Raw genomic sequence first — 13,002 nt, 5'->3', positions numbered from 1 at the left:
TAAGGTTGTGTGAGTGTTGAGTATAGGGGGTGGATTTTTTCTATTCTATAGATGCTATCGTGTAGTAAGTGTTTGTATGCGTTTACATGTCACGCAGACGCTGCTAGATAGTGAAACGCACCTTACCACTGTAACCTCACTCACGCCACACCTGCCACTACACCTAACTACTTTAATTAGGTAAGTTTAGTGCAAGTTAGGCAGGCAGTACTGGTGCGCATTAATTTAAAATGAATACACCCCGCATAGTGTGTGCTCACTTTGACTCTCGTTTGTAGTTTTACTGCCCCTGTCTCTCTCTCTGTTGTACAGGAAGCAGCTCTATGTTGCTGGCTCTCCTGAATCACCAGCCTCCTCCTCTCTCTCCTCATTTTGTTTTTGTTGGTGAAGGAAGGCTTCATTATAAAATAGTGAAAGGTTTGTTTTTCTGAAGTTTTTCCGGCTTTGGTGTTGAATTGTGTATGCGAGTGTACGCTCTATCACTCTGCTCAGTGCGTTCTTCCCCGTCCCCTGTCCCAGGTTCGATTAGCGCGCCCCATATGCGCTTCGTCACTCAACTCTGTGCGCTCTACCCACCCCCCCCAGCCCCACTTCAGTTAGGCATGCTCCCTATGCGCTCTGTTGCTACGCGTGCCCGGACACCTCAGCGCGTAACTCCCTGTTTCCTCCTTTTGGATTTTCAAAATACGGTCACCCTACGCACTCGCACAGATACGACCAGACGTTACTCAACTACACTTGAACATGTTGACAGAAGTGCAAACAGACCTGCAAATTCTCTGCTGCCTTTTGAAATGTATTCAATATTCCCAAATATTATACAATTGTCCCTCACTATATCGCGGTTCACCTTTCGCTGCCTCTGTGTTTCGCAGATTTTTTTTACTGTGCATTTTTACATACATATGAACCCTGATTGGCTAATGCTGCGTTCACCCACCAGCGACACATCCAACTTGGTGAGTTTCACTGCCTGCTGAAGCGAGGACCTGCGTTCCTTTTTCTCCTCTCACAAACATAAACCACCAGTGGAAAAAAAAAACGGTGCGATTAGCGGCTAATGCTACCCTAGCTCAGTGCTACATAATGAAGTTTACCTGCTACCACCACCCCCTCGCTGATTCCTCCACGCCTAATCCTTCCTGGTCCCGGTTATAAAGGCCGTGTCATACAGCTCCAGGTGGTCACACACAGTTTTTACTCCATGGTTGAATGGGTGAACAGACCGGTGTCCGTGTTGACGGCCTGACTTCATCGTCAACAAAGGCTCTGATTGCGTTCGGCATCAATGTCTGATTGCTAGCAGTGTGACTCTGAAGTGCTGTATGTTTGAAAGCAGGTTTATGTTTTAAAATCTACGAAGGTTTGAACTTGAGAGAAATGTGAGAAAATGTTATTTCTTGTCTGAGAAAAGTGTAGAAAGTGTATGGTGAGTGGTTTTACAGCCTTAAAACATGTATAACATTTGTAAAAAATAAAGCTGACTACTTCGCGGATTTTTGCCTATTGCCAGTTATTTTTAGAACTTAACCCCCACGATAAACGAGGGACTACTGTATTGTCAGATTTAGAGACAGTATCTTTTATTTCAAGTTTTTTATTTAGGATGCTGTGATTTTGTGGTTGACAGCCTGCATGCCTCAGGCCACATGCCACCCTTTGAGACAAACCATTGTGTCCCTTTGACCATCAAGTACGTCATCAGATTCTTTCATTATCAGTCAACAGGTGTTGGTTTACCAACCTTGTCAAATGAGCCGGGTCTCTGACAAATGTTAAGATACAACTCTGCTCCTAAGTTTACAAATTCCTATATCTTTACAATTTTCTCTTTTTTTTTTTTTTTTTACAAAATGTGTTTTTTATTTAAAAGAACTGACAAAATAATTTGTTTTTCAACTGCATTCAGAACACAGACACACACACACACACACACACACACACACACACACACACAAATGTGTGACTCACATATTTGTGATCCGACAGTATTGTGTAGCATGCCTTGTACCAGCTGTAACAGCACGTCATGTTATTTAAACTATAAATAATACAAATACTGCGAAACCGGATTGTAAGTTTTCTTTTTGTTGTTCGTCCCTCTCTTCTAGTTCGTACTGCCCTAATAGCTATCATTGGATTCATGCCAACCAAAGGAGAGGGTGCAATAGGATCTCTTGATTATACGCCAGAAGAAAGGAAGGCGCTCGCCAAAAAGTAAGATTTGGTTAGTTGAAAGTCTATCCAGTCGGAGCAGTTTTTACAAAGTCTGCATATGCTCTTGGCTGGGAACCTGCTGATTCTTTTTTTTCACAAATGGGAACAGATTGGAAATCACTGCATGTGCTTTTTGTCAGTTTAAATGAGTTTGTTTGATATACTGTGTTTTGTATAAATGAATACAACTACACAGTGTGTTTTTAAATTGTTTTATTGACTATAGCACACACCCAACACAGCATAACGTGGATGGCTGTTCATCATAGGAATGGGAATGGGATCCACACAAGGTTCCTGCTGCTTAACAGAAGGTTTTCCTTGCCGCCATGATGAATTCATGTTGGGTGTGGGATACATATGTATGTGTATATACGTATATATGCATATGTGTGTATCCATAAAATGAAGAGTCCGTCCTTAAGACTGCTCTACTGTAAAGTGCCTTGAGATACCATTGGTTATGATTTGGCGCTATACAAATAAAGATTGATTGATTGATTGATTGATTGATATAGCATGTGCTTTTAGTTGTTAACTCTTACTCAAAAAAAATTTATAAATTGTGATTTTCTTTTTCAATGTCTTGTTCAGTGATAATGCATGCAAATAAAGGTAAGTCAAAATGTGCCTCATAGCAGGAACCTCTGGGTTTGACTCCCAATTTCAAATGAACTTTTATTGGGGATGGGGTGAGATCTCGTGATATTAAAACAGTACAGGATAGAGCAGCTGTATAGGATTAGGATTTGTTTCATAATTCTGGTGCAGCAGCTAAGGAACCCCTGGTACCTGGACTTGGACCTCTTTTGGAGTCTTGTTTCTGGTTCACAAATTCTTTCTGTTATAGTACCTTACTGGCATTCTTTGCAGAGAGCAAAATAATGATTTCAATAAGCAGGACAATGCGTTTCTTTTGTGCCTTTGACAATAAACAATTTTCATCTTAAATTGTATCTCATACATAATTTAGGGGTTAAATAAAGTTCAGCTCACAAGTCATACAAACCACTATTACCTTTTATATCCTGGTGACACAATCTTAATTAGAATATTTTTTAAAAACAAGTTTCTACACATCTTTAAAGATGATATCTCTCTTTAAAAGCAAGAAATCTCTGTGTGTCTGTGGCTCAAATATCTCTGCTGTTCAGGGACAGACAGAGCTCATACTTTCAACATGCCTGCAGCTTGGTTCAAAGCTGTGCGACGTCGGATTTGTGTGGACTGTAATAGTACATTTAATGAATAATTTCATAAAATTGTCTACTGCGAGCGATGCAGAGCCACTAGAGTCATTTGTGCGCCCAGAGCCAATCACTGCACAGCTCTGCTCCGGTACGTGCCAGAGCCAGTTACAGTGGCGAGCTTGAGTCACATGTGCGGCCAGAGCCAATCGCTGAAAAGCACGCACCAGCCAAGCAGACACAGACCACTGGTATACTGTAGATGCTCTCATTACATTGTTTTATCATCTCATTTACACCAAATAGTTGTTTGTTTTACGTGACACAGCTTTATTTCACTCGCATCTGTGCACAAACATGAAAACTTATGTACGAACAGCAAAAATGTTGATTGATTGGAGCAAAGCTGATGAGCGCCGACTTCTTCCTGAGTCTACAGCGTCTGCTGTTAGTGTCTGTGTGTGTTTGTCTGTGTGTGCGTACATGTTTAGTTTATTCAGCCCGAGCATGTTAAAAAAAGTCCTACAACGTTTACTTTCGCTTTCACAGCGGACACTTCTGTCCCTTTCAGGACACAGAAGCGCGCATATGTGTGTGCACCCCACCCCCACCTGTCAATATGGACTATAACGTTTATTTTGTCAATTATTCAAAATGGCTTACAGCTTATAATCGATCTGCTCCGGTCACATACACACTCTCACTCCTCACATGATGGAGCGACAACTAGGGCATTCATATGCAGTTAAAGGGACACACACACACACACACACACACACACTGTACATTTGCACATCCAATCTTCACATACTCATTTGGTCATAATTGCCAATTTTACTTAAGCTCTCACTATATAAATACATACTTCCGACAGGCACAGTACTAGTATAATAAAGGTCCAGTATTATGCTATTTTTCACCCATCTCCAAATGTTCTAAGAACCCCAACAACATAGTATTTGAGGTTTATTTTCCCAAATTAGCCGGTTTTCTGGAGTTTTAGCCCTCTCAAAAGTAACTTTCATGACCGCTTGTATAAGCAAACCCTTTTTGGGCCTTCATGCATATGCATGAGTAGGCGACGTCTCCCTCTCGCTCTCGCTCTCGTTCTTGGAGAGGGCTTGGCTTGCACTTATATTATACTGTGTCTGGGTTTGGTTTGTGAGATTCCAGCAGCCGATTACAATAGTGATTGTCATTTGCTATCCACATAATCTTGTTATTGTTTCAGCCAAAAAACTGCACATTACAGTAAAACACATTGTGATTGTGAGTTCGACAAATGCTGCTTCAGGGTTTGTGTTTATCGCAGCAGCAAATCATTAACTCACTCAGTGCTATTGACAAGATATCTTGTCATTTCAAATTTAAACGCTCAGTGCCATTGACGAGATAGCTCGTCATTTGCATTTTTTCACGGGGATTACTAGAAAACACCCTGGGGGAGGTCCTTCATCAATATCTAAGCTGTGGGGTGTTGTAGTGACCAACTGTGTCCTGAAGATGGCAGCAGTGCACCTTTAGATGAGAGATTAGCCACTGACGCTACCCAGCAAAGGAGGAAGAAGCAGGAAAAGAAGTGAGATAATGGCGCTATGAAGTGATATTGTGACGTATCCAGCAGCTCACAACACCACATACTAACACAGAACATGTGTGGACCTGAGTGGATTATTGATAATGTTGTGATCGTGAGATAAAACCATCAACTAACCGGGCCAAACGGGTCATCCCTGCGTGTCGGGGGGGGGGGGTACAAAATACCCCCAGCCTGTGAGCCAGATAGCAAAATAATAGGTGACATGTAGGAGGTAGCAGCGCACCTTTGGATGAGAGATCATCCATGCTCATCGGAGCTCAGAGGGAGAGAGAAAAGGAGTCTATGAGACAGAAAATGGCGCTACGTGCAGAGCTGACGTTCCCAGCAGCACACACTCCGACCAGAGCAAGTGTGGAACTCATAGATAGTGTGGCGATTGTGAGATAAAGCCATAAAAATACGGGGTAAACAGTGACCCTCTGCATGTCCGGGAGGAAGAGGAAGTTATGTACAGTATGTGCAGACTGACGGGAGCGAAAGTTGGAGGAACGCCAAAATACACTAAGAAATCCATTCAACTCTGACCCAGATAGATAAATAATAATAATTTTGCCATCAAAAGCCCGGTCTGTTTTTTTTTTTTTTAGTTTTATATAAGGAAACGATGTTCAGATGTTAGAGTTGTCACTAAAGCAAAAAAAAGGCTTTAAAGTCACTGACAGGGCTTCTTTTACAAAAAGGCTTTTTTCTCAGCTTTGTGCTCTGAAACTGAAGATTTGTGTAAAACTTGCCCTATTCAACGGCTGATTACAAAAGAATGAAACGAGCCAGAAACAATTTTTTAATTGAAAGTAGAGGCTTCAATCTTTCAGAATCTGGTGTCAGATTTCAGATAGTCATAGTAGAAAATATTCTGTGGGTCTTTAAAATCGGTCAAAATGCTCAAAAACAGCTGGCACTGAGGGGGGTAGAAAATCTGAGAATGGCTGGCACTGAATGAGTTAATAGTCAGCTGTTTCAAACACTCAATGGAGCTGCTAAGTTACTTCCTTTTCCTCCTCACCTCTTCTGTCCACAGAAATAAACCACAAGTGACGATGCCTTCCCTTCCCCAATGTTTGCTTTACTTGTGAGTAGGAGTGTGACATTATCTTGATATGGCGATATATCGTGATATTTTTCCCGCACGATTGATTATCGATATGCTCCTGCAAAGTATCAATTTTTTTTTTATTTTTGAAAACCTTTTTTGCTTTTTCACTAAAATGTGCAGGTACATCTTCACAGAAATTTTGTCACTGTTTGTTGAAGGAACCAATATATTGTTTACTGGAATATTGCACTATAATGTTGTCACTGGTAAGAAAGACCCTATTTTTTGTTTACAGAAAGCACTATTGGAGATACTCATTCATTTATATTGGTATGTTGACACGTTTTTACAGAAATGTTGCACTAAAATAGTGTCACTGTTCATAAGACACTTTTTCAATTTATCGTCTTTCAGAGATATGAAATAAAAATTGTATTTTTTCATTTAATCTTTTTTTTTCTTGTTATGTCATAGATTATCGTAGACTGATTTCTGACCATTATATCGATAATCGCAGTATCGTCATATTGTGAGATAATTGTTATCGTGAGCCTTGTATCGTATCGTGAGGTACCCAGAGGTTCCCACCCCTACCTGTGAGGTAGTTTGAGAGGGAGGAGCAGCAGAAGCCACTGCTGAAACTGTCAGCCATAAACAGCTGCTTATTTGCTTTCTTTTCCTCCTCACCTCTTCTGACCACAGGAATAGCCCATTTAAGATGATAGTCAGTTGCTTTGTTTTAACACTGCATTGCATCGGGTCACAAACATGTCAGATCATCCCATAAATGCGATGCAAGGCGGTATACAGCTGCTGAAAGTGAAACTGATTAAGAGTGCTCACGCTGCGCTTCGGATTATATATACAGTATACTGAATGTAAAGATATTAACTGTGATATTAACCTGCCTTCACCATGTTTGTTTTACCGGTGAAGTAGTTTGAGAGGGAGGAGCTCACATTCCTTTGTAGGGTAGGAGGAGCGAGGATTGTCAGGAGATGGAGTGTGCCCAAAAATCCAACTCGCCCATATGGAGCTCACATTTTACAAAATATGGAATAGCAAGGGAGGGAGGAAACAGAACTTTTTTAACTTTGTCCCTCTGCATGAGGCTAAAAGAATGTATATTACTGTAGCAAAACCATTATATAGAGAATTTTTCATAATACTGCCCCTTTAAAGTTTTGTAACTCACAGTTCTAGAAACTACTTAAAAAACCTTGAAACAAAAAGGAAGCCAAAGATCCACTACAATGCAGCTCATATCGCCTTATCAGTTTATTATATGTGGAAGCCTTGTTAGCTCTTGATGCCGAAAAGTCCTTTGATAGAGTAGAGTGGGATTACTTTTTTTACTGTCAAAAAATTGTAATTGGAGTGAAATTTATTGTTCTTGTCAGACTTATCATGCTCTATTCCTGCAGCCCTCTCAAGAAACTTTTAACGAGATTTCAGGATATAATTTGAATTTGGAAAAGAGTGACATTTTTCAAGAGATTAAATTAGCCAAAGATTATCCGCTTGAAAAATTTCCATTCAAAATATCTGACTTTGTTTTTCTGGGGGTGTATGTGGCTGACACATTGGTTTAACCTTCGTAAGATAAATTTTGTCACCCTGCTTAAACAAATTAAGCAAGATTCTGAAAGATGGCTTTCACTTAATCTTTCTGTTGATACTAGAATTAATTCAATTAAGATTAATATTCTTCCACGCTTCTTGTATTTGTTAGTGTGTTCCAATCTTTCTCCCATTTTGTTTTTTTTTTAAGCAGTAGATAGCTTTTTTATTGATTTTTGTCTGGAACAAAAAAACATCCAAGTTTCGACAACAGACTCTATAGCGACCCAAAGAATTAGGTGAATAGTTTGCCAAATGTTTTATTTTACTATTGGGCAGCAAACATAAGGAACCTATACTACTGGCCTATATTGTGAGCCCTTCATTATCGATATTTGTTGTAGCAAATTCCTCACTTTCAGTGATATTAAAATCCTTACTGTATTTGCCTCTTTTGTCTTCCTCTTCCCCTTATTCAAAAAATGTTAATCTTGCCTTCTGTCTTAAAATTTGGACTCAATTTAGGTGCTTCTTTGGGCTACAAACCTCTGTTCGGGCCCCAGAATCTTGCCTTCCGGCATAACAACTTTATAGCACACTTTGGTCTGCTAAGTGGAAGGAAGATAGGAACTAATCACCGGTAAATAAAGCCCAGTAAAACTCCTGGTAGAGATAGTAGCGCTAACAACTGGTACAAACTTGGTGATATTACAGCCTGTGCATGCAATATGGGGACCCATTTACTCTGTTTCCTGGTCTTTGTATCACCCATCCCATGAAGCCTGTTCAGTTTCCCAATGTCCGTTCATCCACTCTTTTCATTATATCAATGGTGTTTAAGGCTGTTATTAAATGAATAGTATCGGCTTTAGTCCCGGCCGCCATCTTGGATTATGTCGTCACCAGGTCAGTTTTTAAGAGGAATTAACTTTTATTCTGCTTTAAAGAGGAATTGAAGCTCCCATGTAAACGTGGCCAATGAGACATGTGCCAGGGGAGGGATATGGGTGGGGGTTTATATGTCTGTATAAATATGTTTCTCTTGTTTTTTGTTTTTTTTTTGCCAGTAGTGCTCTGTCTTCCATCTGCTTCTTGGAAGATCTATAACGGGTGTAATTAATCTCAATGCACTACACCTGAGATTAATCGCTACAACGTCCCGCCCTGAACCACCTCCCAACGGTTTCTCTCTGCCTGCTTATCATGCACCAGTCATGACTGTATATATTTAGATTTTCACCCACAGCTGTCTCAACAGAATACAGAGAAATTGATCCCAAAAACATATTGTACTGGAATGATGCAGAACTTGTACTAAATATTGGCAGGTGATTGTGATTGAACTCTTGTTCAGAAACTAGGTTGAGAAATTAGACATTATTCTGCTCAATGCAGCCCACCTCGTTCTGTGGAGAAAGTATTCATCCAGCAGAATTAATACTAGGTGCAGAGGTTAGGATTTGAAAAATGTTGGGATTACATCCTCGATCAGTTACCATTAAAACGGCAAAGTAATGCCCTTATCAGATTCCCGGTGCACATGTAAGCAGCAAGCCCAAGCTGGTCTTGGTGCTGCATAGATGTCAAATTCATTATCACTATAATGCCCAGCCTCCAGGGGGGGGGGCGCATGAATGGGCACATTGCTTCTCATTTCACACTGCATTTCCCTCTGAGAACGCCACAAAAGCCCGACTTTCAGAGGACTTAGCTAAAGTCACTCTCCTATTAGCAGATGAGACGGGGGTCTTGATCAGCTGGCTGTTTCATTAGCACATGGAGATGAGATAGACAGCAACACTCTGCTATAAATACAGATCTGCTCATCTCCCTGATGAAATCTCTGTCAAAAGGCTGAAGCAGTACTTCTTTTCTTTTCACTTTCATCTCCCCATGTTGTTTCCTGTTGTTGAAAGAGAGAGCTTTCAGTCAGTGAAGGTCTGCAGCGCAGCAGGAGGAGACTCCTCTGTCCTCTGCGATGTTGTTCTAAAGTTTATAATGTTTGACTGACAGGCAAAGTGGTGGAGAAGCTTGACAAGCTGAAATTTAAGGGGGCAAACATGCAACATCTAATATCTAGCCCTCTCGAGCTGTCAATGTGTGTTTAATTATTTAATATTCATTCATTTTTTGGTTCAAATCTAAAATGTCTTATGAAAAATAATTTTCTCAGCTTCTTGAACCTCTCTCAAAAAAAGAAATCATGGTGTATGACATGCACCGTGTACATTTTCTGAATACATCACCTGTGATACATTAGCCATATTTAACATACTTAATTTAATTTGTGTTTTCATCTATTCAGAAGTGATGCATGTTGCTATTAATGTACCCTGTTTTTGTAATATCATTGTAATATGTGCTAGCGTAGGCTTACAATTAGTGTTTTTATTTACGTGAATTACTTCAGTGTTAAATGTGTGAAGTAATGAATTAGACTGTTTTGCCAAAGCTGTTTGTTTGCTTCACTGAATAATAAATCTGTTTAAGAAAACACACACGTTTAAATTAGGCCTATATACCCAAGATGTTTAATTACAACAATCCTACAGACTGACCATTGGCTGCCATTACCAAAGATTGACTGGTAGGATGTTATGAGGAAGTGTTGATTAAGAGTAAAAGAGTTTAGAACAGTGAAGTTGAAATAAGCTTTCAGAGACACAGGAAATCTTTCAAACTGTAAATCAGAAACAATTTTAGTTATTGTTTTGTTTCTGTCAAAATGAATTATTTGAATTTCTTAAACATCCATAAATAAAGACAAGTTAAAAATAGCATTTCGTTTGTAAAAGCAAAGACAAACGGTCATGACGGTCATACATTTACAACACTGAAGCAGTGGCGGCTGGTGCATTTTTCTTCTGGGGGGAACTATAACTCCAAAATAGACAAACACCAGAAACGGGGTTTGTGTAGCTTTGAACAAATAAGGGAAATTGCAGTCACAGAATGGCTTTCAAGCTAAACAAATGTATTGCCACAGAACCCTTAAACAAATGTAGTATAAATAATGGAGTGAGTGGGTGTGTGTCAGGGTTATTATACTTATTGAAATTAAATTTGTTTTTATTTGAATTTATGTTTTCAGATGAATTTTTATTCTTTTTAGTTTTAATTTGTTAAGTAATAACATAAAAAGGGGGTGACAAAGGAAGTGTTAAATTAACATACATACTGTATATAATGACAAAATTCAGTTTAAGACCTAGTTTACAAAATGTGGACATGTTCAACATTTGAAATCATCAAATTTAGTTTGTTCCTAATTTGTTCGTGTTTCTTTGCTTTTTCTGAAAAGTGCTTTAAATCGGTCATAGCTGTCTTTATCCATGCTGGGTCTGATCCTGACTTTTGGAAAAAGGAGGCAGGGAAAGTAAAATAACGTATTAACCTCACTACATGCTGTCAGTGTTTTCACTGAATTATTTATTTTCTTCATTTTGCTTCTCTTTCTATCGTCTCCAACTCCTGCAGCTTGACCTGTCAATCAGCCACACTTTGACGACTGTGTCGTCAGCCCCTCCCATGACGGGAGAGTGGTGTTGACAGCCTAATGGCTTGTATTGAAGAGGAGTTACTGCGCATGTACAACTTAACGAGAGTGAATGGTACAGTAGTGTGCCCCAAAGCGGAAACACGTCGCCAATCAGACACAGATGAACCAAACATCAACTCATCATTATCTATATATTATTTTGATTATCTATATACAGATATACATTTGTTCCGTAGTATTTTTAATTCATTATTAATTTGTATTATTTTATCTTTTTATGTCTTACTCAAACTGACGTGATGAATGGTTGGGCAGCGCCCTCTAATGGCCAGCTGCCACTGCGCTGAAGTGTCTTTTAGGCAGTTTTGCGAGTTGTCCTTGAATTCACCACCGTACCTCACAATCCCGTTAAAAGGCGCAACATTAATTTGAGGCGGGTATAGTGAGACCAAGATTTTGTGAAGCTTGGATAGCTTTACAGCAGTGTAAATACAAATGTAGCTCTCGCCTAAGAATTTCCCCTTAAATATCCAAATTTCACACACAGAAAAAGAGATTTCACAATTCTCATTTTAATTTTAAAACTAAAACACAGCTAGTGTAGTTTTATTTATTTTTTTGTATTTCTGTTTTGTTTTTAAATTGGTAAAACAACATACAATGTTTATTCGTTTGTTTGTTTTTTTTTTCTTTTTCAATTTGGTTTCTAAACTGGTTAACCAAACCACAAACCATACTTTAAAAATGTATGGTTATATTATTACTGTTGTTATTGTTATTAATTATTAATGTCCCACTGATATATTTCTTTCTTTCAATCTCTTAATTACACATCAACAAAACCATGTTTTTCTTTCTTTTATTACTATAGTGTAATAACTCAATTTATAATGTGTGTACATTGTTAAAAAAAAAAAGATCTACTGGTTTTTAACATAATTATATAAACAGTTGTCTGTGTAGCTCAGAGGGCTCATTAGGTGTTTCATATACTTTTCATTTTAAAGTCAATAATTTTCTTCTGTTCTGTTTGCCCATTCTCAAATATGTTTTTGCAGTAGGAGAAACAAAGCAATACGAGAAAATCCGTCTATCACTTGGCAGGACTTGCTTACTTGAGTGCAGCCGGTGTTTTTTTCAGGCTTAGAGCCTTGTGAGTGTCAACACTCTCTCAATAACATATGTTATAGTGTTTCAATCTATGGTGCGTCTGACACAGAGGGTGGGAGGGGCACACGGCAATATTTGACAGCTCAGTAAATAAACTGCAGTGAAACATGAGCTGTGGGTTATCTCAAGTCTGATTGTCTTGTTTACTTTCAGTCTTGCATGTGGTGTGTCTGTTTTTCAGTCTTATTGGAAAATGTGTTAGTAAAGAATATTTAGCTGCATGGCACATAGGCATACACATATTACCATCCACAGAGATAGAAAATAAACTAATTAATTAATTAATTTGCAGTAATTACATGTGATGTTGCAGGAGATGCAAGGGCAGAGTTTGGCCTCCTCCTCTAACCTTTGTGTAAATCTACGTCAGTTACTGTTTCCATGAGGACAGGCTGTGCTTCACACACTGCAGTCAGCAGTAAAGACGACACTGCCGATCTGAGCGAAAACAAGACTGTTTGACAAAGATGATCGCTGATGAGATTCTAAGCATTGTTTGTTTTCATACTGTCATTATCAATTGTAAGACTGATATAGAAAGTATTAATGAAAACTGTTCTACCTGGTTACCATCTAGACGCTGAAAATGTAAGTCTTTTGCATTGCTTTGTTTCTGCTGACATTCAGTGTTTGAGAAATTATAGTGTTTCTATCCTAAAGCCACTAGTGTACTGAAGCAATGCAGCAGCTCTGAGAATGTAATCAAACTTTAGTTTGTTTTTGCCATGGCTCAGCG

At 39.0% G+C, this 13,002-nt stretch overlaps 1 protein-coding gene across 4 annotated transcripts in view; it reads left to right on the top strand.

Moving 5' to 3' along the window:
- Positions 1–13,002, top strand: part of ube2j1 (ubiquitin-conjugating enzyme E2, J1) — a 100,744-nt gene that overhangs the window by 61,001 nt on the left and 26,741 nt on the right. For all 4 annotated transcript variants that reach the window (XM_028440178.1, XM_028440176.1, XM_028440177.1 and 1 more), the window contains one exon: positions 2,112–2,217. In XM_028440178.1, the coding sequence (XP_028295979.1) occupies positions 2,112–2,217 (106 nt within the window). The remainder of the gene's footprint in view (positions 1–2,111; positions 2,218–13,002) is intronic.

This window comes from Gouania willdenowi, chromosome 24 (assembly GCF_900634775.1).
Source record: "Gouania willdenowi chromosome 24, fGouWil2.1, whole genome shotgun sequence".
Classification (NCBI taxonomy): domain Eukaryota; kingdom Metazoa; phylum Chordata; class Actinopteri; order Blenniiformes; family Gobiesocidae; genus Gouania; species Gouania willdenowi.
The sequence above is the reverse complement of the archived record's forward strand: the minus strand, read 5'-3'. Positions and strand labels throughout refer to the sequence as shown.